At 43.3% G+C, this 24,031-nt stretch overlaps 1 protein-coding gene and 1 long non-coding RNA gene across 2 annotated transcripts in view; one reads left to right on the top strand and one right to left on the bottom strand.

The window, feature by feature from the left end:
• Positions 1–24,031, bottom strand: part of GUCY2C (guanylate cyclase 2C) — a 507,960-nt gene that overhangs the window by 219,450 nt on the left and 264,479 nt on the right. Inside the window, exons 5-8 of the mRNA XM_063941528.1 lie at positions 21,246–21,364; positions 17,095–17,191; positions 15,980–16,094; positions 11,618–11,753 (exon numbers count right to left, since the gene is read on the bottom strand). Of these exons, the coding sequence (XP_063797598.1) occupies positions 11,618–11,753; positions 15,980–16,094; positions 17,095–17,191; positions 21,246–21,364 (467 nt within the window). The remainder of the gene's footprint in view (positions 1–11,617; positions 11,754–15,979; positions 16,095–17,094; positions 17,192–21,245; positions 21,365–24,031) is intronic.
• Positions 21,736–24,031, top strand: part of LOC134956986 (uncharacterized) — a 36,805-nt gene continuing 34,509 nt past the window's right edge. The window contains exon 1 of the long non-coding RNA XR_010186359.1: positions 21,736–21,772. This is a non-coding gene — a long non-coding RNA (uncharacterized LOC134956986). The remainder of the gene's footprint in view (positions 21,773–24,031) is intronic.

Here is a 24,031-nt window from a genome sequence, read left to right as displayed (position 1 = left end):
TTATGTGCCCCCCCTCTCTTTTTTACCCTTTGTGTACCAGGATACTGCAGGGGAGAGCAGTGGCGGATTTTGCGGGGGGCGATTAGGGCGAACGCCCCCCCTACATGTACCGGCACCGGGATGGAGGCCGGGTCCTGCTGCGGTGGTGGGAACGGGGTGGATAGCGGTGCAGCGCGGCGGGGGAAGGGGAGAGAGAGAGAGCGTCCTGACACGCGTACAGCGGCCTCTGTTTTTACCACACCCCCTCCTTCCTGTACGCGCGTCAGGACGCTCTCTCTCTCTCCTCGTCCCCCGCCGCGCTGCACCGCTCGCCGCCCCGTTCCCAATACCGCGGCGGGACCCGGCCTCCATTCACTGTCAGGTGTGTGTGTGAGTGTGTGTCGGTCAGGTGTGTGTGTGTGTGTGTGTGTGTGTGTGTGTGTGAATTTCGCCTCATACATTGTGCTTTAATGTGCATTTAGGATCATTCTGCGTGCTATAATGTGCATTTAGGATCATTCAGTGTGCTATAATGTGCATTTAGGATCATTCAGTGTGCTATAATGTGCATTTAGGATCATTCTGCGTGCTATAATGTGCATTTAGGATCATTCAGTGTGCTATAATGTGCATTTAGGATCATTCAGTGTGCTATTATGTGCATTTAGGATCATTCAGTGTGCTATAATGTGCATTTAGGATCATTCTGCATGCTATAATGTGCATTTCGGATCATTCAGTGTGCTATAATGTGCATTTAGGATCATTCAGTGTGCTATAATGTGCATTTAGGACCATTCAGTGTGCTATAATGTGCATTTAGGATCATTCTGCGTGCTATAATGTGCATTTAGGATCATTCAGTGTGCTATAATGTGCATTTAGGATCATTCTGCGTGCTATGATGTGCATTTAGGATCATTCAGTGTGCTATAATGTGCATTTAGGATCATTCAGTGTGCTATAATGTGCATTTAGGATCATTCAGTGTGCTATAATGTGCATTTAGGATCATTCTGCGTGCTATAATGTGCATTTAGGATCATTCAGTGTGCTATAATGTGCATTTAGGATCATTCAGTGTGCTATAATGTGCATTTAGGATCATTCTGCATGCTATAATGTGCATTTAGGATCATTCATTGTGCTATAATGTGCATTTAGGATCATTCTGTGTGCTATAATGTGCATTTAGGATCATTCAGTGTGCTATAATGTGCATTTAGGATCATTCAGTGTGCTATAATGTGCATTTAGGATCATTCAGTGTGCTATAATGTGCCTTTAGGATCATTCTGCGTGCTATAATGTGCATTTAGGATCATTCAGTGTGCTATAATGTGCATTTAGGATCATTCTGCGTGCTATGATGTGGATTTAGGATCATTCAGTGTGCTATAATGTGCATTTAGGATCATTCAGTGTGCTATAATGTGCATTTAGGATCATTCAGTGTGCTATAATGTGCATTTAGGATCATTCTGCGTGCTATAATGTGCATTTAGGATCATTCAGTGTGCTATAATGTGCATTTAGGATCATTCTGCGTGCTATAATGTGCATTTAGGATCATTCAGTGTGCTATAATGTGCATTTAGGATCATTCAGTGTGCTATAATGTGCATTTAGGATCATTCTGCATGCTATAATGTGCATTTAGGATCATTCATTGTGCTATAATGTGCATTTAGGATCATTCTGCGTGCTATAATGTGCATTTAGGATCATTCAGTGTGCTATAATGTGCATTTAGGATCATTCAGTGTGCTATAATGTGCATTTAGGATCATTCTGTGTGCTATGATGTGCATTTAGGATCATTCTGCGTGCTATGATGTGCATTTTGGATCATTCTGCGTGCTATGATGTGCATTTCGGATCATTCTGCGTGCTATGATGTGCATTTCGGATCATTCTGCGTGCTATGATGTGCATTTAGGATCATTCTGCGTGCTATGTGCATTTCGGATCATTCAGTGTGCTATGATGTGCATTTCGGATCATTCTGTGTGCTATGATGTGCATTTCGGATCATTCTGCGTGCTATGATGTGAATTTCGGCTCATTCTGCGTGCTATAATGTGAATTTCGGATCATTCAGTGTGCTACATTGTGAATTTCAGCTCATACAGTGTGCTATAATGTGAATTTTGGCTTATTCTGTGTGCTGTAGAAACAGAATTTGTCGGCAGATAAGAACCACTTGGCCCATCTAGTCTGCCCCCTTTTTTTTTTTTTACATTATTTTTATCTCTAACCTTATCTGATCCTTATTTCTTTGTAAGAATATCCTTATGTCTATCCCGTGCATGTTTAAATTGCCCTACTGTCTTAGCCTCTACCACCTCTGATGGAAGGAATGGTGATTCGCCAGTCTGTATCACCAGTGCGCAGGGTTCTCTCCACTAACTGGCAACATTTTATTAGTAATGGCAACAATAGGAAATTTTAGAAGCGAACGGGAAGGGCATTACTAAGTGGGAGGGGCTATGATTAGGGGGAGGAGTCATAATTCTTAAACCGCCCCCCCCTAAAAGTTAAGTCTAGATCCGCCACTGGGGGAGAGCCTGGGGAGCTTCCTTCCAGCTGAGCTGTGAAGAGAAAATGGCGCCGGTGTGCTGAGGAAGAAGGCCCGGCCCCCTCAGCGGCGTGCTTCTGTCCTTTTATGTACTTTAATGGCGGGGGTTAATGCACATATACAGTTTATCAGACTGTATTATGTGCTTTTCGCCAAGTAAGGTAATCTAATTGCTGCCCAGGGCGCCCCCCCCCCCCAGCGCCCTGCACCCATCAGTGACCGGAGTGTGTGGTGTGCTAAGGGAGCAATGGCGCACAGCTGCAGTGCTGTGCGCTACCTTAATGAAGACCGGAGTCTTCAGCCGCCGATTTTCAACTTCTCTTCGTTCTTCTGGCTCTGCAAGGGGGACGGCGGCGCGGCTCCGGGACCGGACGACCGAGGACTGGGCCTGTGTTCGATCCCTCTGGAGCTAATGGTGTCCAGTAGCCTTAGAAGCCCAAGCTAGCTGCAAGCAGGTAGGTTCGCTTCTCTCCCCTCAGTCCCACGTAGCAGTGAGTCTGTTGCCAGCAGATCTCACTGAAAATAAAAAACCTAACAAATACTTTCTTTTCTAGGAAGCTCAGGAGAGCCCCTAGGGTGCATCCAGCTCTGGCCGGGCACAGATACTAACTGAGGTCTGGAGGAGGGGCATAGAGGGAGGAGCCAGTGCACACCAGATATAGTACCTAATCTTTCTTTTAAGAGTGCCCAGTCTCCTGCGGAGCCCGTCTATACCCCATGGTCCTTACGGAGTACCCAGCATCCACTAGGACATCAGAGAAATGACGCTAACAAGGAGGAGGGTGGAAGTGACGTGACGCCCGGATGAAGGGGAATAGCTTCAGTGGAAACCATGACAACGAGCATAGATATGAGCAAAAAACGGGTTAGAAGATGCGCTCGGCCATCCTGATGAAGCCTGCTCAATCAGGCGAAACTAATTGATCGCAGAGCACCTACAACGTCTGCCGGCAGACACCCGATGCTTATGTATCCTGATATCTGAAAGCTTCAAGTAAATCCACAAGCAACTTTGCCTATACTGCTTAGGGTGTTTTCTGGACTTTAACAGGTGGAAGCCCATGAACGCTTTTGTGTTATTGTGGTGATAAACATCCCACTGGTCTTTTAAACAGACTTACACAATATAAATAGTGAGTAATTTGCTTCAGGCGTATCACTAGTACAATTTATGTTTAATGTGTGTATGTTTTGTGATGTCAATGTTGAGTATACCGGTATTAGGATTCACTACCAGTTTTTAACCATACTATATGCTATTTGTATGCAAAGAGATATATTATAGCATCATTTTTTCATTTATTGTTTTCAGTAAAGAGAAGTAATATTTTTAATCAATTCAGTTTGTTATAGATCCTTATTGAAGGTATATATGTATTATAGTGTTTAGTGTCAGCATAATACTTGATGAAATTAGCGCTGGGAGGTACTCTTCTTTTTTTGTGTAGTGTGACAGGTAGGGGGATGTAGCGTAGTGTTGTAGTGGTGATGTAGCATAGCATAGTAACATAGTGCAGGATGTAGCATAGCATAGTGATGTACGGTGTGTAGGTGAGATGTAGTATAGTGATGTAGTGAGGCGCATTGAGGAATGTAGCATAGTGATGCAGTGTGGTGTGTAAGGGGATGTAGCATAGTCAGATTAAAGGGGGGGATGCAGAGCATACTGTACCCCGGGTCCCCCTCTGTTATCAATTAAATAGTTCAACAAAGGTGACTACAATCATATATTAAGAGGGAAGTCCATGTAAAGAGCATTTTTTCACTCCTGGAATAGGTCATGTTGGGAGGTATGCACATTTTTATATACACCCCCACACACACATACACACACATCCCCTTCCACTGAGGCCCCCCTGTCTAAAGTGCCCCGGGCACCCTCAAGGCTTAATCCGGCCCTGGGGGGTGATATAGTGCAGCGTGTAGGGGAGATGTAGCATACAGTGGTGTGTAGGCGAGATGTAGCATAGTGATGTAGTGCAGCATGTAGAGGGATGTAGTGTAGTGCGATATGTAGGGTGATGTAGCATAATGATGTAGTGCGGCATGTAGGGGGATGTAGCATAGTGATGTAGTGCAGCATGTAGGGGGATGTAGCATTATGGTGTAGTGCGCCATGTAGGAGGAAGTAGCATAGTGATAAAGTGTGGCATGTAGGGGGATGTAGCGTTGTGTTGTAGTGTGGCATGTATGGATGTATGGGTAGTGCGGTGTGTAGGGGAGATATAGTGTAGTGATGTAGTGTGGCATTTGGAAGGATGTAAAATAGTGATGTAGTGCAGCATGTAGGGTGTTGTAGCATAGTGATATAGTGCAGTATGTAGGCGATGTAGCGTAGCATAGTGATCAAGTGCGGCATGTAGGGTAGATATAGTATAGTGATGTAGTGTGGCATGTATGGGGATGTAGCATAGTGATGTAGTGTGGTGTGTAGGAGTATGTAGCATAGTGATGTATAGTGGTGTGTAGGGGGGATATAGTGTAATGATGTAGTGTGGCATGTAGAGGAGATATAGCATAATAATGTAGTGCAGAATGTGGGGATTGTAGCATAGTAATGTAGTGCAGCATGTAGGGGGATGTGGTATAGTGATATAGTGCAGTGTGTAGGGGGATTTAGCGTAGTGATGTAGTGAGGTGTGTAGTAGGGATGCGGCATAATGATGTAGTGTGGCATGTAGAGGGATGTAGCATAGTGATGCAGTGCAGTGTGTGGTAGGAAGTAGCATAGTGTTGTAGTATGGCATGCATGGGGGGTTAGGGCGTAGTGATGTAGTGCAGCATGTATGGGGGGTTGTACAGTATTAATGTAGTGCAGTGTGTAGGCCGATATAGCAAAGAGACGCAGTGCGGCATGTAGTGGGGATGTAGCACAGTGTAGTGATGTAGTATGGTGTGTAGATGAGATATATTATAGTGATGCGTATTGTGGGATGTAGCGTAGTGATGTAGTGTGGCATGTAAGGGGATGTAGCATAGTGATATAGGGGGTAGTTCAGACCTGATTGTAGCAGCAAATTTGTTAGCAGATGGGCAAAGCCATGTGCACTGCAGGGGGGGGGGGGGGGGGCAGATATAACATGTGCAGAGAGAGTTAGATTCGGGTGGGGTGTGTTCAAACTGAAATCTAAATTGCAGTGTAAAAATAAAGCAGCCAGTATTTACTCTGCACAGAAACAAAATAACTCACCCAAATCTCTCTCTGCAAATGTTATATCTGCCCCACCAGCAGTGCACCTGGTTTTGCCCAACTGCTAACAAATTTGCTGCTGTGATCAGGTCTGAATTACCCCCATAGTGCAGCATGTAGGGGAGGTGTAGCGTACAGTGCTGTGTAGGGGGATGTAGCATAGTGATATAGTGCAGCATGTAGGGAGATGTAGTGTAGTGATGCAGTGCGGTGTATAGGGGGATGTAACGTAGTGTTGTAGTGTGGCGTGTAAGGGGATCTAGCATAGTGGTGTAGTGCATCATGTAGGGGGATGTAGTGTAGTGATGTAGTGTCGTGTATAGGGGGATGTAGTGCGGTGTGTAGGGGAATGTAGCGTAGTGATGTAGTGTGGCATGTAGAGGGAATGTAGCATAGTGATGTAATGCAGCATGTGGGGAGGTGTAGCATCATGATGTAGTGCAGCATGTGGGGGGGAGGAGCATAATGTAGTGATGTAGTATGGTGTGTAGGTGAGATGTAGTATAGTGATGTAGTGATGCATATTGGGGATGTAGCGTAGTGATGTAGTGTGGCAAATAAGGGGATGTAGCATAGTGATATAGTACAGCATGTAGGGAGATGTAGCGTAGTGATGCAGTGCAGTGTATAGGGGGATGTAGCATAGTGTTGTAGTGTGGCATGTATGGGTGGTTAGGGTATAGTGATGTAGTGCGGTGTGTAGGGAGGATGTAGTGTAGTGATGTAGTGTGGCCTGTAGAAGGATATAGCATAGTGATGTAGTGCGGCATGTAGATAGTTGTAGCATAGTGATATAGTGCAGCGTGTAGGGGGATGTAGTGTAGCATTACGATGTAGTGCAGCATGTAGGGTAGATATAGTATAGTGATGTAGTGCGGCGTATAGGTGGGTTGTAGCATAGTGATGTAGTGTGGCGTGTAGGGGGATCTAGCATAGTGGTGTAGTGCATCATTTAGAGGGGATGTAGTGTAGTGATGTACTGTGGTGTATAGGGAGATGTAGTGCAGTGTGTAGGGGAATGTGGCATAGTGATGTAGTGTGGCATATAGAGGGAATGTAGCATAGTAATGTAGTATGACATGTGGGGATGTGTAGCATAGTGATGTAGTGCAGCATGTAGGGGTGAAGTAGCATAGTGATATTGTGTGGCATGTAAGTTGTACGCAGCGTAGTGATGTAGTGTGGCATGTAGGGGGGATGTAGCATAGTGATATGTGAGTTTTTTTTCCTGTCGGGGGAGTATATACAATATTAATTATGCACATAGGTTGTTATCTAGAGATGTACACAGTTAATAATGTTTCTGTAACAGGAGGCCTCTCCATGTCACCCTCTGCCTCTCTCTGTCACCCACTGCCTCTCTGTTTCTTATGACAGTATCTTTCCTTTGACCCATTGCCTCACACTCTGGCTCTCCCGTGTGTCACTATCTCCCCATCACCCTCTATTTCCCGTCACCATCTGCCTCTCCAAGGCATCACCCGCTCCTCATCATACGGATATGGCATTTCCTTTGAGGCCATGTCCTTGTGATTCCATGCCCACTTTTCCTGGAGAGCAGATAACCAGATAATCCCCCCCACCTTTCTCCTGTCATGGTTCCCCCACTGTAATTTTGTCCTTGATCTATCCCTGATATGTAGCCTTATAGTATTCAAAAATAGGTTTATATAAGGGAACCAGCACACCACAAAATACTTAAGATAGTCAATCCATTTGGTATAAAAAGCCATTTAATATATAAAGCCAATTTCTTCTTTGAGTTCCATAGGGCTCCACAGGGATAACATCAGGGTTATAGGTGGTAGGATCAGCTCCTGTGCACCATACAGTTCAGCCTTTTTAGATATTCCAGGATGCCCCGATCCCTCTCACTATAACCCCGCCCCCATGCTCAGACAGGTCAGTTTTTTGTATGGTGCAGCAGGAAGGTGGATGCACCTTTTACAGGGGGCTGCTCTGGCAGCCCCAAAGCCTTTTTATACTTTATTTTTTTCTTTTTACACTGAGCCTGTCAGCTCTGGACATTTATTAGACTCCAGCACACAGGCTCCAAAACTCCACGCCAGCGCCGAAACTCCCGCTTGACCACTGCCTCAGACGAGTACTTGCGGCGGGGCCCATACACATGTACCTAGCACATCTGCTGCTGGCAACCCCTGGACTGCGTGGCTAGCCAGCAGGGAGCAGGTAAGAGGGGTCTCAAGAAACGTGTCTGGACCCGGACCTGCCACGTCTGTCTTTGACATTGTGGCACTTGAAACTTCCATATTGAGGACAAAAGGCTTTTTTCGTCCAATAGTGCAAACCATGCTTAAGGCCCGCAAACCGGCCTCTGCATGCATCTACTACCGGATATGGCATACTTTCTTCCAGTGATGTGCTTCCAGACACTATGATCTTGCTGTCTTCCGGATCTCTAGGATTCTGGTCTTCCTACAACGGGGATTGAGCCTCGGTCTTCGTCTGGCTTCTCTTAAAATGCATATCTCTGCTTTGTCTGTACGGTTTAATGCAGGATTGCTGCACTGACAGATTTCTGCACCTTCGTCCAGGGCATTATCTGGGTACAGCCTCACTACATTCCTCCTGTGGCTTCGTGGGCTCTGTCTGTCGTTCTGGACGCCCTCCAACGGGCTCCTTTTGAACCTATGGAATCAGTTGACCTGACATGGCTAACTGCTAAGACCTAATTCCTTCTGGCCATTGCATCGACCAGGTGGGTGTCTGAATTGGGCACTCTCTCTTGTTGCCCTCCTTTTCTGATTTTTAATCTGGACAGAACTGTACATTGCACTAAACCAGGTTATCTGCCTATTGACATCTCCCGTTTTCATTTGAATGAAGAAATTGTGGTTCCGGCCTTTGTCTCCTCAGATCTCTCAACTACAGATTGTTCTTTGGACGTGGTTTGTGCCCTTTGTATCTATATTGACCGAACCAGCTTGTTAAGGAGATCGAATTCCCTCTTCATCCTTTATGATTTTCACAAACGTGGTTGGCCAGCTAATAAACAGACTCTGGCCAGATGGATTAGATTGGCAATTGCACAAGCATACTCTCAAGCTAGCCTTCAAGTCCTATTTTCTTTCTCTGCTCATTCTACTCGGTCTGTCGGACCCTTATTGGTGGCGCGCCGTAGCGTGTCTGATGAGCAATTGTGCAAGGCGGCTACATCATCTTCTATCCACACCTTTCTTAGATTCTATGCCTTTGATACATTTGCCTCCCAGGATGCATCATTTGGATGCCGGATACTACTATCCACTTAGACATGCCCCCACTCTTGAAGTACTGCTTTAGGACATCCCCGATATTATCCCTGTGGAGCCCTATGGAACCCAAAGGGGAAAAGGAGAGTTACAGTGTAGTAGACTTACCTTTGTTAACGCACTTTCTTTGAGGTCCATAGAGTCCATAGGGCACCTACCCTGATGCACCTGGTCTATATGGGTTTGCGACCTTGATCACTAGTTCCCTTCTCATGTCTGTGAGAGTGTGTTCTTATGTGTACCATGTCTTCCTTCTCTCTGCTTCCGCTTCTTGCTTTGGGCTTGTTAACAAAATTGACCTGCCTGATCATGGAGGCAGGGTTATAATGAGAGGGACGGAGCATCATGGGATATCTGAAAATGCTTAACTGTATGGTTCCCAGGATCTGATCCTACCACCGATAACCCCAATGTTATCCATGTGGACCCTATGGACCTTGAAGAAAGACAGTTAACAAAGGTAAGTCTACCATAACTCTCCTTATCCTGCATTACATTGTATGACTGATCCTAGATAAAGATATATTTCACAACAACACAGCTGTCAGGGCTGCCATGTTATTGGATTCAGCTACATTACGCTGATCTGATATCTGTAATAGGCTGGCTGTTAAAACAATTCTGAATAAATGCATTGACTTTCTTCAGTATTTTGTGGTGTGCTGGTTCTCTTATGTAAACCAAAATTTGGAATACGATAAGGCTACATGTTTTGAACTGCGTGTGCGCATTGGCAGCGGCTAAGGTAAATTGCAGTCACATTGCAATTTTCCTTTTGCTGGGCACTCGCTGTAATGTTTTATTAGTGGTGTGCCCACACCCTTCTCGGCTGTGTCAGTCTGTCAGCACTTTGAGCACCTTATAGCTCCTGCACAGAGTGTAGGGAGATACAACTTTGTGTCTCTACCACAGTGCTGAGGAGCGGCAGAAGCAGTGTCAGTGAGGCAGTGGCTGGCTGAGCGTAGTGGCCAGTTGAGTCACCCTATGGGAGTGGGACAAGGGGGGTACTTTAGAGAGGTACTATTAGAGTTCAAATTACAGACAATAAAAAACACTGCAGTGCTGCTTGTTCAGGCTTAGGCAGGAGGGGAGGGAGATATCAGAATTAAACTATTAAAAAACAACAATTTAGTGTTCTTTAATTTAATACAGGTTGAGTCTCCCTTATCCAAAATGCTTGGGACCAGAGGTATTTTGGATATGGGATTTTTCCGTATTTTGGAATAATTGCATACTATAATGAGATATCATGGTGATGTGACCTAAAGCTAAGCACAGAATGCATTTATGTTACATATACACCTTACACACACAGCCTGAAGGTAATTTTAGCCAATATTTTTTATAACTTTGTGCATTAAACAAAGTGTGTGTACATTCACACAATTCATTTATGTTTCATATACACCTTATATACAAAGCCTGAAGGTCATTTAATACAATATTTTTAATAACTTTGTGCATTAAACAAAGTGTGTGTACATTCACACAATTCATTTATGTTTCATATACACCTTATATACAAAGCCTGAAGGTCATTTAATACAATATTTTTAATAACTTTGTGTATTAAACAAAGTTTGTGTACATTGAGCCATCGAAAAACAAAGGTTTCACTATCTCACTCTCACTCAAAAAAGTCCGTATTTCGGAATATTTGGATATGGGATACTCAACCTGTAGATAGATTTTAACACCCCCCCCCCCCCCCCCCCTATCCTCAGTGTGGCATACTGTGTGTAAGGGCTACTACTGTGTGGCATAACATGAATAAGGTGCACTACTGGGTGGTGCATTGTGTATAAGCGGCACTATTGTGTGGGGTAACATGAAGAAGGTGCACTAATGTGTGGTGTAATGTGAATAAGGGGCACTACTGTATGACATAGGGGGTGATTCCAAGTTGATTGCAGCAGGAATTTTGTTAGCAGTTGGGCAAAACCATGTGCACTGCAGGGGAGGCAGATTTAACATGTGCAGAGAGAGTTAGATTTGGGTGTGGTGTGTTCAATCTGCAATCTAATTTGCAGTGTAAAAATAAAGCAGCCGGTATTTACCCTGCACAGAAATAAAATAACCCACTCAAATCTAACTCTTTCTGCACATGTTATATCTGCCTCCCCTGCAGTGCACATGGTTTTGCCCAACTGCTAACAAAATTCCTGCTGTGATCAACTTGGAATTACCCCCCTAATGTGAATAAGGGGTTCTACTGTGTGGTGTAATGTGTATAAGGAGTATTATTTTGTGGGGCAATGTGTACAAGGGGTATTACTGTGAGATGTAACGTGAATAAGGCTCACTAGTGTGTGATGTAAGGTGAAGAAGGAATTGTGCCCTCTTTCCCTATTCAGAATATGGGGGAGGGCACCAGCACTCTTTCTGGCACAGGGCACTAAAATGTCTAGTTACGGCTCTGATTTTTTTTTTACTATGGATATTCACGTGATATAATTTTATTTCATTTATGCCAGAAGACCCATAATGTTTATATTGTGTTTTGAAATGAGTTTGTAATATAAAAACATCATGAACAGGGAACTTTTTGGATTGTTGTGCTCTCTGTGAATAAAATGATACTATGATATGTAAGTTCACCTTCAATAGACATGTTCCGAAACTCAGAAATGAAAGTAAATTTTTGGTTGATGTCTTTAGTGTTGAGAAACTTCTTCAGGACATGGCCAAACATTAGCACCCCATCCAGGTATCCTGTAGCATAATCATCTTTTAGCTGAAATGCAGAAAAATATTATTATGCATTATTTTATTTGAAATGTAAATGCATATCATCGAACTGACCTGTTACCTTACCCTAGTGTACCCAATGATCAGAGAGCTATTTTCACAAATGACTGTGTGGAAAAGTCTATATATAACTTTTTACAAGAGAATACATACTATTGCCCAGCGGGCGGGATGCCGGCTGTCAAGATCCCGACAGCGGCATCACGCCCACCAGAATGCCAGCAGTGGGGCGAATGGTACGAGTTCCCTTGCAGGCTCGCTACACTCACCACGCTGCGGTCTCGGTGGCTTGCTACGCTTGCCACAGGTTCTATTCTCAATGTAAGGATGTCGTGGACACCCACGACTGAGAATAGTCCCTGCACGCCGGGATTCCGGCTGTCGGTATTGTCGGCTGTCTGGATTCTGGCATTAGTATCATGACCACCAGGATCACGACAGCCGGAAAATTGATTGCATCCGCTTACAAGTACAGAGAAATGTTAAATAGTATGCATGTCTGTAGTAATTTATTAATAATTAATTAAAATAAATTATTGGGGATATACTAATAGCTGTGGTAAATTACCGCAGCTAATGGATCCCCTGGGGCTATCCAATTACCACTGGCACTTATCGAGATAGGCTTTGTGTGTGCAGCCCTCAGAGACCTGTTATCAGCATTTTCAGCGATAACACATGGATCCGGGAACTGCAAGGACAGAGTGAGAACCTTGAAAAATGTCTAAGTACACAGAACCAGTTGCTAAATCTCCAAATGAAAATTAATGCCGGAGAACTGGAGCTTCAGTGTAAATTAAAGTGTCAGAGTCTGAAATAGCTAGATAAAAGTTGAGACTTGCTGAATTTGAAGATATGGAGAGCAATCTTCTGCAGTCTGAGAACAAGTTGGAAAGTGCCATGGGAAATATCACCCAGCTAGAAGAGCAGCTCTCTGCAATAGCAGAAGAGGAAAAGAAGTTGGACAACACTCTGAAATTGGATCCTGGACCCAAGAGAGCATCCGATGTCTTAACTGAACCTAGTGTCACAGAAGTACATAAATAAAAGCAGCTACTACAGCTTGATACTGAAAAGGCTGGAGTGAAGATTGATATGCTACCGATGCAGAGTGTCTTATATAATGAACGGCAGACAAAACTCAGACAAACTCCCCAAAGGACTGTGTTGCGGTAGTGTGTGAGGTACTGTACCTTGCAGTGACATTCAGATTCCAGTTATAGTTGAAGGAGTGAGGTCTTCTCAAAGGGTTACAGTTCCAGATAACAAAGCTGTGTCTAAAGTTGGTGATAAAGAACTGACAAATACAGATGGTGATTGTTTGTCCCTTGAGTCCAGGGCCAGACTGCCCATCTGGCACTACTGGTAAATGCCAGAAGGGCCGATGGACTTGTGGGCTGGTCCTATCAGACAGAGAGCTGGGAAGGCCATGCACAGCGCATCCTCCGGCTCTCTGCTCTGGCCACTCCCCCGCCTCCCCTCCTGTCTCAATAGAAATGGAGGTGTGCCGCGAGTCCATGCCCCTCTGACTCGCGGCACGCCCCTGACTTTAGTGCCCGCACGCTCCCTTACACAATGAGCGCACCCCTGGCATGTGCGCGTGCCTCAGGTGCACATGTGCACGCACATGCCAGTGTCGAATTCGGACTCCAGTCCATCCCTGCTTGAGTCAAAGGTACAGGATGTACAAAAGTCTACAGAAATATTGATAGTTTCCAAGGATGAGACTCTGATGTCGCCATGTGATCAGAGTGATGTGAATATGACGCAATCACATTGCTTTGCAGTGGAAAGCAGAACATTAAAGAAAGTTAATATTGACAGTCTTATAAAGAGACTGTAATATTCTTTTACGTGAAACAGTGTCTTTGTGCAACCAGGATGGAACTTGCAATGCAGCTGAATTTGTCTGTGAGGAAGTGGTCTAACATTACAAAGCTTGTAGCAAGAAAATCAGCTAAACCGAATCTGAAAAATAAAGGCCTCTGTGGAGAGTGAAGCTGTGCTTATGGTACATGTTAAAGTTGTTCAGCGTATTTTCAAGGCCCAAAAAATGGATACTTCAGAAGATCCCAGAGATATGAGCCTTGTTGAAGTGGTAGATAGCCATCAAAAGCATGAGATGAAGTTTGTGGATCACTGGAATGAACTTTCAAGCATATTAAGTGGACAAGAGAGTCAAGAATCTGAGTTTGGCAGTGCCAGTATGTCCTCTGACGTAAAAGCCAAGGACTGAGGATTATGATGCTGGTGGCATTCAGTATAATAGTGACTCTTTACCAGTTAATAGTTACTAGTGAAGCATGACAGTAGCCAATATGGTGACGTGTTACCAGTGAAGCTAATACCATGCTTCAAGGCTGAAGGTTAAAGATGTTACAAACAGTAGTTGGCCAATGGTTGTGCCTTTAAGAGGTTTGAGAAAGAGAAACCTTTACTTGGTTGTGAAGAAACTAAGGAAAAGCTGTACCAGAAGATTCTGAGGAAAATAAATTGCTTGATTTAGATGCATTTGACAAGAGTGAAGATGAAGTATGTCACTTTGGGAAAAGTTACTTCAAATTCTTAATGACTGACGTGGTATCCAAGAATGAATCTCAAGTGCTGCATATTGAAATCAGGGAGTTCAAGTCATACCATAAAGTGAGAAAAAAGAAGAGATGTAGGAACTTGGATGAGGAGACCACCAGATGTCAGATAAGTCTGGAAAGTTTTGGAGAGTGGTGAAAGGCCCTGATAAGAAGACTGTCATTCAACCCAGGGGTTTTCAAGCTGGGAAGGGGGCTGTTTGGCAGTATGAAGGTAAATTGCACTACTGACACATGTATTCAGTGTGGAGCTGGGGAGATCCACCCACACAGGGAATAAAAGGGGTCTGTGACCACAACTAGAGGCTGCACTTTGCACACAGCCCAGGTGAGGATGTCATTTTGGGTTCAAGTGGAACTGTAGTCAGAGTCCAGTATGTCTGCGGGCTAGGAACCTGGGGTTCTTATCTACAGGAGGTAGGGAGAACACTAAAATGCTAAAGACTGTGAGACTATTGAGAAGCTGTAGCAGCCAGCCAAGCCAGGCCAGAGCCTGTGTTATGTCGGCAGGTAGCAGGTAAAGCTGAGAAGTGAGAAGCCAATGGCCAGGCTAACTACACTTGTGAGAGACAGGACTGGAATGAAGTTTGAGACTTTGTGATGCAGACGAGCTACCGGTATAGGGGCATAGTACCCTACACAGTGGCTAGGCTATTTGTTATTTTCTGTTCATTTATGTTGAATACTGACAGTAAAGCACAAGTTCATTTATTCACAAGAAAAGCTGTGTTTGGAACCTGATCCAAAAGCTTAGACCCTGCACCAATACAACTATCTACTGAGCTAATTGACCATATCACCACTATATATATATATATATATATATATATATTAAACACATGCCCAGTATATAAATTATGTGCTTTGTATGATATTTGCAATTATATAACTTAATTATATATTTAGCTTTCTGTATTTTATATTAATTTACAATATCATGATTTACATTAATTTTATATTAGGATGAATACATTGGCGGATTTAGGGTGGGGCTATGAGGGCGATCGCCTCCCTGTAACACACTGTGACAGCCACACCCACTTATCGATGTTGCAGCTCTGGGCACTCATTACTGTAAGGCTGCCACTGCTGTGGTAACCTTCCTGGGACCAGCCGTGCTGCTCTCTGAACCTGGCAGCACAGTGACTGCTAAGGAACTGTAGTATCAGCTTAGAAGGTCAGGGTTACATAGCAGTCAGACACTGCCATGTTTCCCGGAGCAGTCCAGACGACAACCAGGGTATCCCAGCTCCTTCTTCCCGAGTACCCAATAACACCCTGTCTACCTACACAGACGAACACACACTAATTTCATATATATATATATATATATATATATATATATGTGTGTGTGTGTGTGTGTGTGTGTGTGTGTGTGTGTGTGTTTCCAGAGATAATTGTTGCAGTTTAAATGCTTATATTATCTGCTGACCAATTAAATTTATGATAACTATATACCAAATATTGTCATAGGCCCTGTTTCTTTTTTATGTCTATGGTGTAACTAATGGCTCCTGGATCCTGATGCAGAACCTAATCTGGGCCCCACTCAGAATGCTGAGCACCACTGTAGTAATTAGATATACTGTAGGAGACTAATATATAGAGAGATGCAGGAACTTACCAGTTGATTGGTGCTATAATTATCAGAAAGTCCACTGAAATTGGACTGAGGCAATGTCAGCACTAACACATTATTCATGTAGTTCGGAAAGCTGCTGTCTTCATAATACTCTGGGCTGTGGGAAGAACGTGACAAGATAGTTAGATGTTGCACACTTGCAATCCTTTAGTTCCATGGATAATGTTTGGCTTAACAAAATTTATGTCACAGAAATAATATATACACTTGTAATGAAACAGAGTAATTGTGAATCGTTTCATAGCACTTGGACATCTTTGTCCAGCAGCGTAATAGGTTGGCAGTGCAACCTGTGCCACCCCCTGAGAAGATGACGTCATGATGTCATGCAGAGGGGGCGTCGGAGAACAGCACTGCCTGAAGCGTCCTGAGGATGCTCTGAGCTGCTGTACAGACTGAAATGTGGGTGCCTGGAGCATCCAAAGTACATATAATATTCAAAGATACACTATTTTTCTTGCACTCACAAAAATACTTTAATTATATCAAATATAAGCTTGTCTAGTTCACAGTGTGTTATAGACAGAGAGCACATTTATAACATACCGGCAGTTAGTGGAATCCATGCCTAAAAGAATTCAAGCTGTATAAAGAGCAAAATGTGTTCCAACAAAGAAATAACTCAGTGGTTATAAATAATTTTGCCACTCAGTGTATATAGGGCCTGATCCTGGATGTAAGCAAAGCACAAAAGCACACAACTAGGCAAAAACACGTTGCACTGCAGATAGGGCAGAAAGATTTAGATTTGGGTGGGGTGTGTTCAAACCAAAATCTAAATTGCAGTGTAAAACTAAAGGTAACATTGGTGGGCTACATGCGAAAGCAGCCAGTATTTACCTTGCACAGAAACAATATAACCCACCCAAATCTAAATTTCTGCACATTACATCTGCCCCACCTGCAGTGTAACATAGTTTTTCCCACTTGTGTGTGTTTCTGCTTTGCTCATAAACCTGAATCAGGCCGACAGATCTTACAATTTGTTTTCCATTCATTTTCATCCCAGCAACCAGAAAACGTATTTGCTCCCAGTGAGTGTGACCAGCGTCTATAAAACTTCATATTTCAATCCTACATTATGGATAAATACTTACTTGAAAATATCAAGGAGAATTACAACCATTTCTTCAGGAATTTCCACTGTGTCTTTTACCTTTTTAACCTCAGTGGGTGAGCCGCACATGAGAAGTACTGTAGAAAGAAATAGATTTGTAAACCATTTAGAATTTGTTTCCAAGGGGTATATTTACTAAGCTCCCGATTTTGACCGATTTTGTGTTTTTTCTTCAAAGTGTCATCTCGGGAATTTACTAAACTCAAATCTCGGCAGTGATGAGGGCATTCGTATTTTTTTGGAAGTCAAAGAAAAAAAATATGAATGAATACACCATCGGTCAAATACGCCTGTTATTTCATACAACTCGGTAATTTACTAAAAATTCTATTTCACAAACACTAAACACTGCCGGCAATAGCCAAACACTGCCGTGAAAAAATACAATTCTTAAAAAAAAAGCAGTTTTAAAATAGACCTGCTTTTTTTTACCGTGTTCTGATAGTCATGCACGGATCCATGAGATCCGTGCATGTTTATCAGTGGGAAGGGGTGGGAAACTGTTAAAAAAAATAAAATAAAAATGCGTGGGGTCCCCCCTCCTAAGCAAAACCAGCCTCGGGCTCTTTGAGCCGGTCCTGGTTGAAAAAATATGGCGAAAAAATTGACAGGGGTTCCCCCATATTTTATCAACCAGCACCAGGCTCTGCGCCTGGTCCTGGTGCAAAAAATACGGGGGACAAAAAACATAGGGGTCCCCCGTATTTTTTGAACCAGCACCGGGCTCCACTAGTCAGAGAGATAATGCCACAGCCGGGGGACACTTTTATATCGGTCCCTGCGGCCTTGGCATTAAATCACTAACTAGTCACCCCTGGCCGGGGTACCCTGGAGGAGTGGGGGCCCCTTAAATCAAGGGGTCCCCCCCATCCAGCCACCCAAGGGCCAGGGGTGAAGCCCGAGGCTGTCCCCCCCATCCAAGGGCTGCGGATGGGGTGCTGATAGCTATGTGTAAAAATAAGAATATTGTTTTTTGTAGCAGTACTACAAGTCCCAGCAAGCCTCCCCCGCAAGCTGGTTCTTGGAGAACCACAAGTACCAGCATGCAGTGGAAAAACGGGCCCGCTGGTACCTGTAGTACTACTACAAAAAAAATACCCAAATAAAAACAGAACTCACACACCCTGAAAGTAAAACTTTATTACATACATGCACACCTACATTCACACATACTTACCTATGTTCACACGAGGGTCGGTCCACTTCTCCAAGTAGAATCCATGGGGTACCTCTGAATAAAATTATACTCACAAAAATCCAGTGTAGATCGGTCCTCTTCTAAGCTTGTAATCCACATACTTTGCAAAAAAACAAACCGAAAAACCCGACCCACGCACTGAAAGGGGTCCCATGTTTACACATGGGACCCCTTTCCCCGACTGCCGAGACCCCCCGTGACTCCTGTCACAGAGGGTCCCTTCAGCCAATCAGGGAGCGCCACGTCGTGGCACTCTCCTGATTGGCTGTGCGCTCCTGAGCTGTCAGTCAGGCTGCGCACGGCAGAGATACAATGTAGCGCATAGGCGCTCCATTGTATCCAATGGTGGGAACTTTGCGGTCAGCGGTTGACCGCGAGTAACCTCACTGCTGACTGCAAAGTTCCCACCATTGGATACAATGGAGCGCCTATGCGCTGCATTGTATCTCTGCCGTGCGCAGCCTGACTGACAGCTCAGGAGCGCACAGCCAATCAGGAGAGTGCCACGACGTGGCGCTCCCTGATTGGCTGAAGGGACCCACTGTGACAGGAGTCACGGGGGGTCTCGGCAGTCAGGGAAAGGGGTCCCATGTGTAAACATGGGACCCCTTTCAGTGCGTGGGTCGGATTTTTCGGTTTGTTTTTTTGCCAAGTACGTGGATTACAAGCTCAGAAGAGGACCGATCTACACTGGATTTTTGTGAGTATAATTTTATTCACAGGTACCCCATGGATTCTACTTGGAGAAGTGGACCGAACCTCATGTGAACATAGGTAAGTATGTATGAATGTAGGTGTGCATGTATGTAATAAAGTTTTACTTTCAAGGTGTGTGAGTTCTGTTTTTATTTGGGTATTTTTTTGTAGTAGTACTACAGGTACCAGCGGGCCCGTTTTTCCACCGCATGCTGGTACTTGTGGTTCTCCAAGAACCAGCTTGCAGAGGAGGCTTGCTGGGACTTGTAGTACTGCTACAAAAAACAATATTCTTATTTTTACACATGGCTATCAGCACCCCATCTGCAGCCCTTGGATGGGGGGGACAGCCTCGGGCTTCACCCCTGGCCCTTGGGTGGCTGGAGGGGGGGACCCCTTGATTTAAGGGGTCCCCACTCCAGGGTACCCCGGCCAGGGGTGACTAGTTAGTGATTTAATGCCAGGGCCGCAGGGACCGATATAAAAGTGTCCCCCGGCTGTGGCATTATCTCTCTGACTAGTGGAGCCCGGTGCTGGTTCAAAAAATACGGGGGACCCCTACGTTTTTTGTCCCCCGTATTTTTTGCACCAGGACCAGACGCAGAGCCCGGTGCTGGTTGATCAAATATGGGGGAACCCCTGTCAATTTTTGCCCCATATTTTTTCAACCAGGACCGGCTCAAAGAGCCCGAGGCTGGTTTTGCTTAGGAGGGGGGACCCCACGCATTTTTTTTCTAGATTTTTAACACTTTCTTTTTTTTGTAAAGGTGCACAATGAAGCCCTGCACGGATCTCACAGATCCGGCCGAGATTCATTGTGTTAATGTCGGCAGTGTTTTACTATTCACTCCCGTAAAACACTGGCCGAAATTACGAATGACATAGACATCGGAAAAAACGAAAATGCAGAATACGACAGCTTAGTAAATGTGGCGTAAAAAATGCAAACAGTTGCAAATTCACACATTCGATGTCATTCGTGTTTAATCTCCCTCCAAATCGACACAAATACGAATTTTAGTAAATATACCTCCAAGACTCTATTTTATTTGCATAAAAGTAGACCGTATCCTCATTTACTATGAAACATTTGCTTCACTAATACATCATTTTATGAGGATTCTTTTTTTTTTTTTTTTTAAATTAACCCCTTTATTTTACCCCAGCTTCTCTTGTGATCAAACAGATTGCAGATGTATAAAGGTGTAGAATAATTATTTGCATGGCCAAATCAGTTCAGTGGTACATAATACTAATTTTATATCCTATGATAAAAATGGAAAATCTAACACACAGATTATCTTTCAGATAGAGAAGCATTCACTGTAGCACTGAGCTAATTTACTACTTAACACGTTTTCCATTGGAACTCATTTGCATCTTGACAAAGCTATAATAACTTAAATAAGGCAAAAATATGGTGAGTCAAAGAGTTGACTATTATTTAAAGTACTTTACTGTACTGGAAAATACAGTAGTAGTAGTAGTAGTAGTAGTAGTAGTAGTAGTAGCAGCAATTTGTTTTCTAGTAGTTCTGGAAGGATACCCAACTGTATTTCAGCATAATTTAAAACACTGGGGCACATGTATTAAAGTATATTGATATTTAAGAAGAAGAGAATGCAGCAAATATCTCTATCTGCCATAGTCTCTCCATTTCCGAGTGTAAAGGAGCCCCCATGGAACTCTACAGAGGCTGCTAAACTATCAGATTTACCAAGATCTGAAATGCGGATTTACCAATCCCCAGGTGAAGAAGGCCAGGGCTGAAGACAGATTTAGCCAACAGAAGCCTATGGACTACTTTTCCACATATTTTACAGAAGTGGGGTTTCTTAGCATCCCCGCCACAGGCCCCCACTGACGCAAGCACAGCCCAATGGCAAAATCCAGAATCAGAGTGATAGCATAAGATACATTATTTGCGAAATTCATGTGAAAAGTTTAATTTTCCTATTGGGGATGTAGGCAAAAATAATTTATCGATATGGATTGTGATAAATAAGGTTCTGTATTTGTACCATTAATATACTGTAGCTTTATGTTATCTACAGTCTGCTCTGTATTCATTGAATAATATTTCATATCTTTCCTAGCTCTTTGATGGGGCTATTGTAGGGGCTGTCTGCCATTTTAAAAAGTGGATACAGTATACATATTCATTTATACTTATATACTTCGCATAATGCATGCCCTGTTACTTAATTGTTTTCAACATATCCAATTTAATTTCATACCATTGCTTTTTCGATTTGAGTTTCCTATGACCTTTTTCAGATCATTTTCTTTCACGATTTCTCTGAAGCTCAGGGCGCCAGTGAAGTAGGATACGGTAGGCTCTAACGCATTTATGTACCTGCCATGAAATAAAATTATACATTATTGACTCCTATTCAGTTAAAAATACTATATTGTGAAAAGGAAATGGGGAAACATGGCCAAAGAAAGTTTATCATCATTTGACATTTCTTTCCTGTATTTTTAGCCTTTAAAGACTAATCTATTATCCAGGGAAGTGTTAGGCAGTGTAACCCTCCTTCCTTTCCTATCCCTTAGTATGTATTGTTTAGGAAGTAGTTACAGTGTATATATATTTAAATGTGCCTCTACCCAAGCTAAATAATGGCTTGCCTGGGTATGCCTTTCACTAATTGTATATGTGTATACTTATTCAATTTGCTTACACATACACCATTTATATTATACCTGTTCTTCTTTATTTTTCCAGATTCCAGGGATCGAATTCCACATTACAAGGTAAATGGTAGGTATAATATTTTAATGCTACAATGTCACTTTAGCATTGCATACTAATATAATCAGGAAAACATAAATAAATACAATACATTTAATATTTTCCCTTAATACCTATACAGGTAATTATTGCATGCAATACAAAAAAACTCTCCTTTTCTCAAATGAGAATGAATGACCTGGGTACACTAAAATTTAAAGTGCACATGTTGGAGCCCATAAAGATTATATATATATATATATATATATATATATATATATATATATATAGTTGTGTCCAAGGTAGTATAAAGGATAAGTCCCTTGACGATGCTAGTCCTCCTTTCACATTAGAAAAAATATACTTATAAATGTTTGATGTTCCTAAATATCTGACTAAGGTGGTCATTCCGAGTTGTTCGCTCGCTGCCAATTTTCGCAGTGCAGTGATCAAGTGAAAAAACTGCAAAAATGCGCATGGTACGCAGCGCGCATGCGCTAAGTACTTTCACACAAAACTTTGTAGATTTACACAAGCTCGAGCAACGTTTTTTCATCGCTCGAGTGATCGTAGTATGATTGACAGGAAGTTGGTGTTTCTGGGTGGAAACTGCCCGTTTTCAGGGAGTGTGCTAAAAAACGCAGGCGTGCCAGGTAAAAACGCAGGAGTGGCTGGTCGAACGCAGGGCGTGTTTGTGATGTCAAACCAGGAACTAAACGGACTGAGGTGATCGCAATCTAGGAGTAGGTCTGGAGCTACTCAGAAACTGCAGGAAATTATTTAGTATCAGTTCTGCTAATCTTTCGTTCGCTATTCTGCTAAGCTAAGATACATTCCCAGAGGGCGGCGGCCTAGCGTTTGCAATGCTGCTAAAAGCAGCTAGCGAGCGAACAACTCGGATTGACCACCAATATCTGCACCACTATTTTGGCAGTTATTAAATTGTCCTGACGAGGTTATTATCCTTGCTTCCTGAATTATTATAATATTAATACAGGTTATTATAATATTAATACAGATAGATGTAATGGCTCAGTTCCCTATCTGCATTTGTCTGTATAGAACTCAGCACTTTGCTACACTTGTTTCTTTTCCAGCTGGCAGTAGCTATTACAGTCTCACTTATACCCCTTTCACACCGCACAAATAACCCTGTATCGACCCGGCATATTGCCGGGTCGACACGGGTCAGTATGCGGTGTGAAAGCGCCATGTCGGATTTCCCGGGTCGCCTGACCAGGTAATTCAACCCGGGTTATAAACAGTGTAATTCCCGGGTTCAATACCGGGCCAGTGGCTCTGTAAACGTATTCCTGGGTAGAGCCGATCCGGGACCTGTTTACAAGATAGGGAGAGGCAGCGCTGAGATCAGCTCATCTCCCAGGCCGCCTCCACCTCCGCCCCTGCTGCCAGCTCCGCCCCCTGCCGCTATGGCAACCGACCCGGCAATATGCCGGGTCTGGAAGCCAGCAGAAAGAGGTAGGAGAGTCTCCAATGCCGGATCCCATCCGGGAAGGACCCGTTTCTAATTCCCGGGTGGGAGCCGGCATTGGAGATGGGAAAGGGGTATTTACTAAGCAGTCTCAAATGAAAGATACAGTATATTATTAATCTAGCCAGGCCTCCTTTGTAACGCCTCAATAACAAATGCAGATATATTGATATATATTGCTTTTGATATCCATACTAAATGTTCTCCTGGTATATGAGATATGCTTGATGAGACCTGGATTTCAGTCTTTTACCTCATAAGCTTTGCATGCCTTTTAACAAAAGTCTATTCTACAGTAGTAATATTATAATTTGTACACTTTAGTTTCTTAAGTAGAATATTGCTGCTGCTTGAAAATACTTATACATATATTAATTTAGCACAATAACTGTATTCTCTATGTCTATGATGCATTATATCCTTTATCCTTCAGTCTCAATGTGTATATATGTATATTGAATACAAATATGATGCAGTATTTCTTTATCCAGTTAAGGTTCCTTTATAGGTAAATACTGGGTTTTACTTTACTTAAGCAGGGCTGCTGCTGATTATTACCACTTTAACTTTATCCTCCAAAGGCTGGCTCTATACTGTACAGTTAGTCTGTGAGAGGCTAGGTGGGTGTGTGGTACTGGTGCTGTATTCTCTCACTTAGGGGGACATTTACTAAGCAGTGATAATTGCCCATGGCAACTAATCAGCACTAAAGTAACAACTATAATTTGCATACTAGAAAATGATACAGAGCTGCTGATTGGATGATGGGGCAACTTTTGCACTGGTTCACTTCCTTA

The sequence above is a fragment of the Pseudophryne corroboree genome, chromosome 9 (genome assembly GCF_028390025.1).
Source record: "Pseudophryne corroboree isolate aPseCor3 chromosome 9, aPseCor3.hap2, whole genome shotgun sequence".
Classification (NCBI taxonomy): domain Eukaryota; kingdom Metazoa; phylum Chordata; class Amphibia; order Anura; family Myobatrachidae; genus Pseudophryne; species Pseudophryne corroboree.
This window is presented reverse-complemented; position numbering and strand designations above follow the sequence as displayed.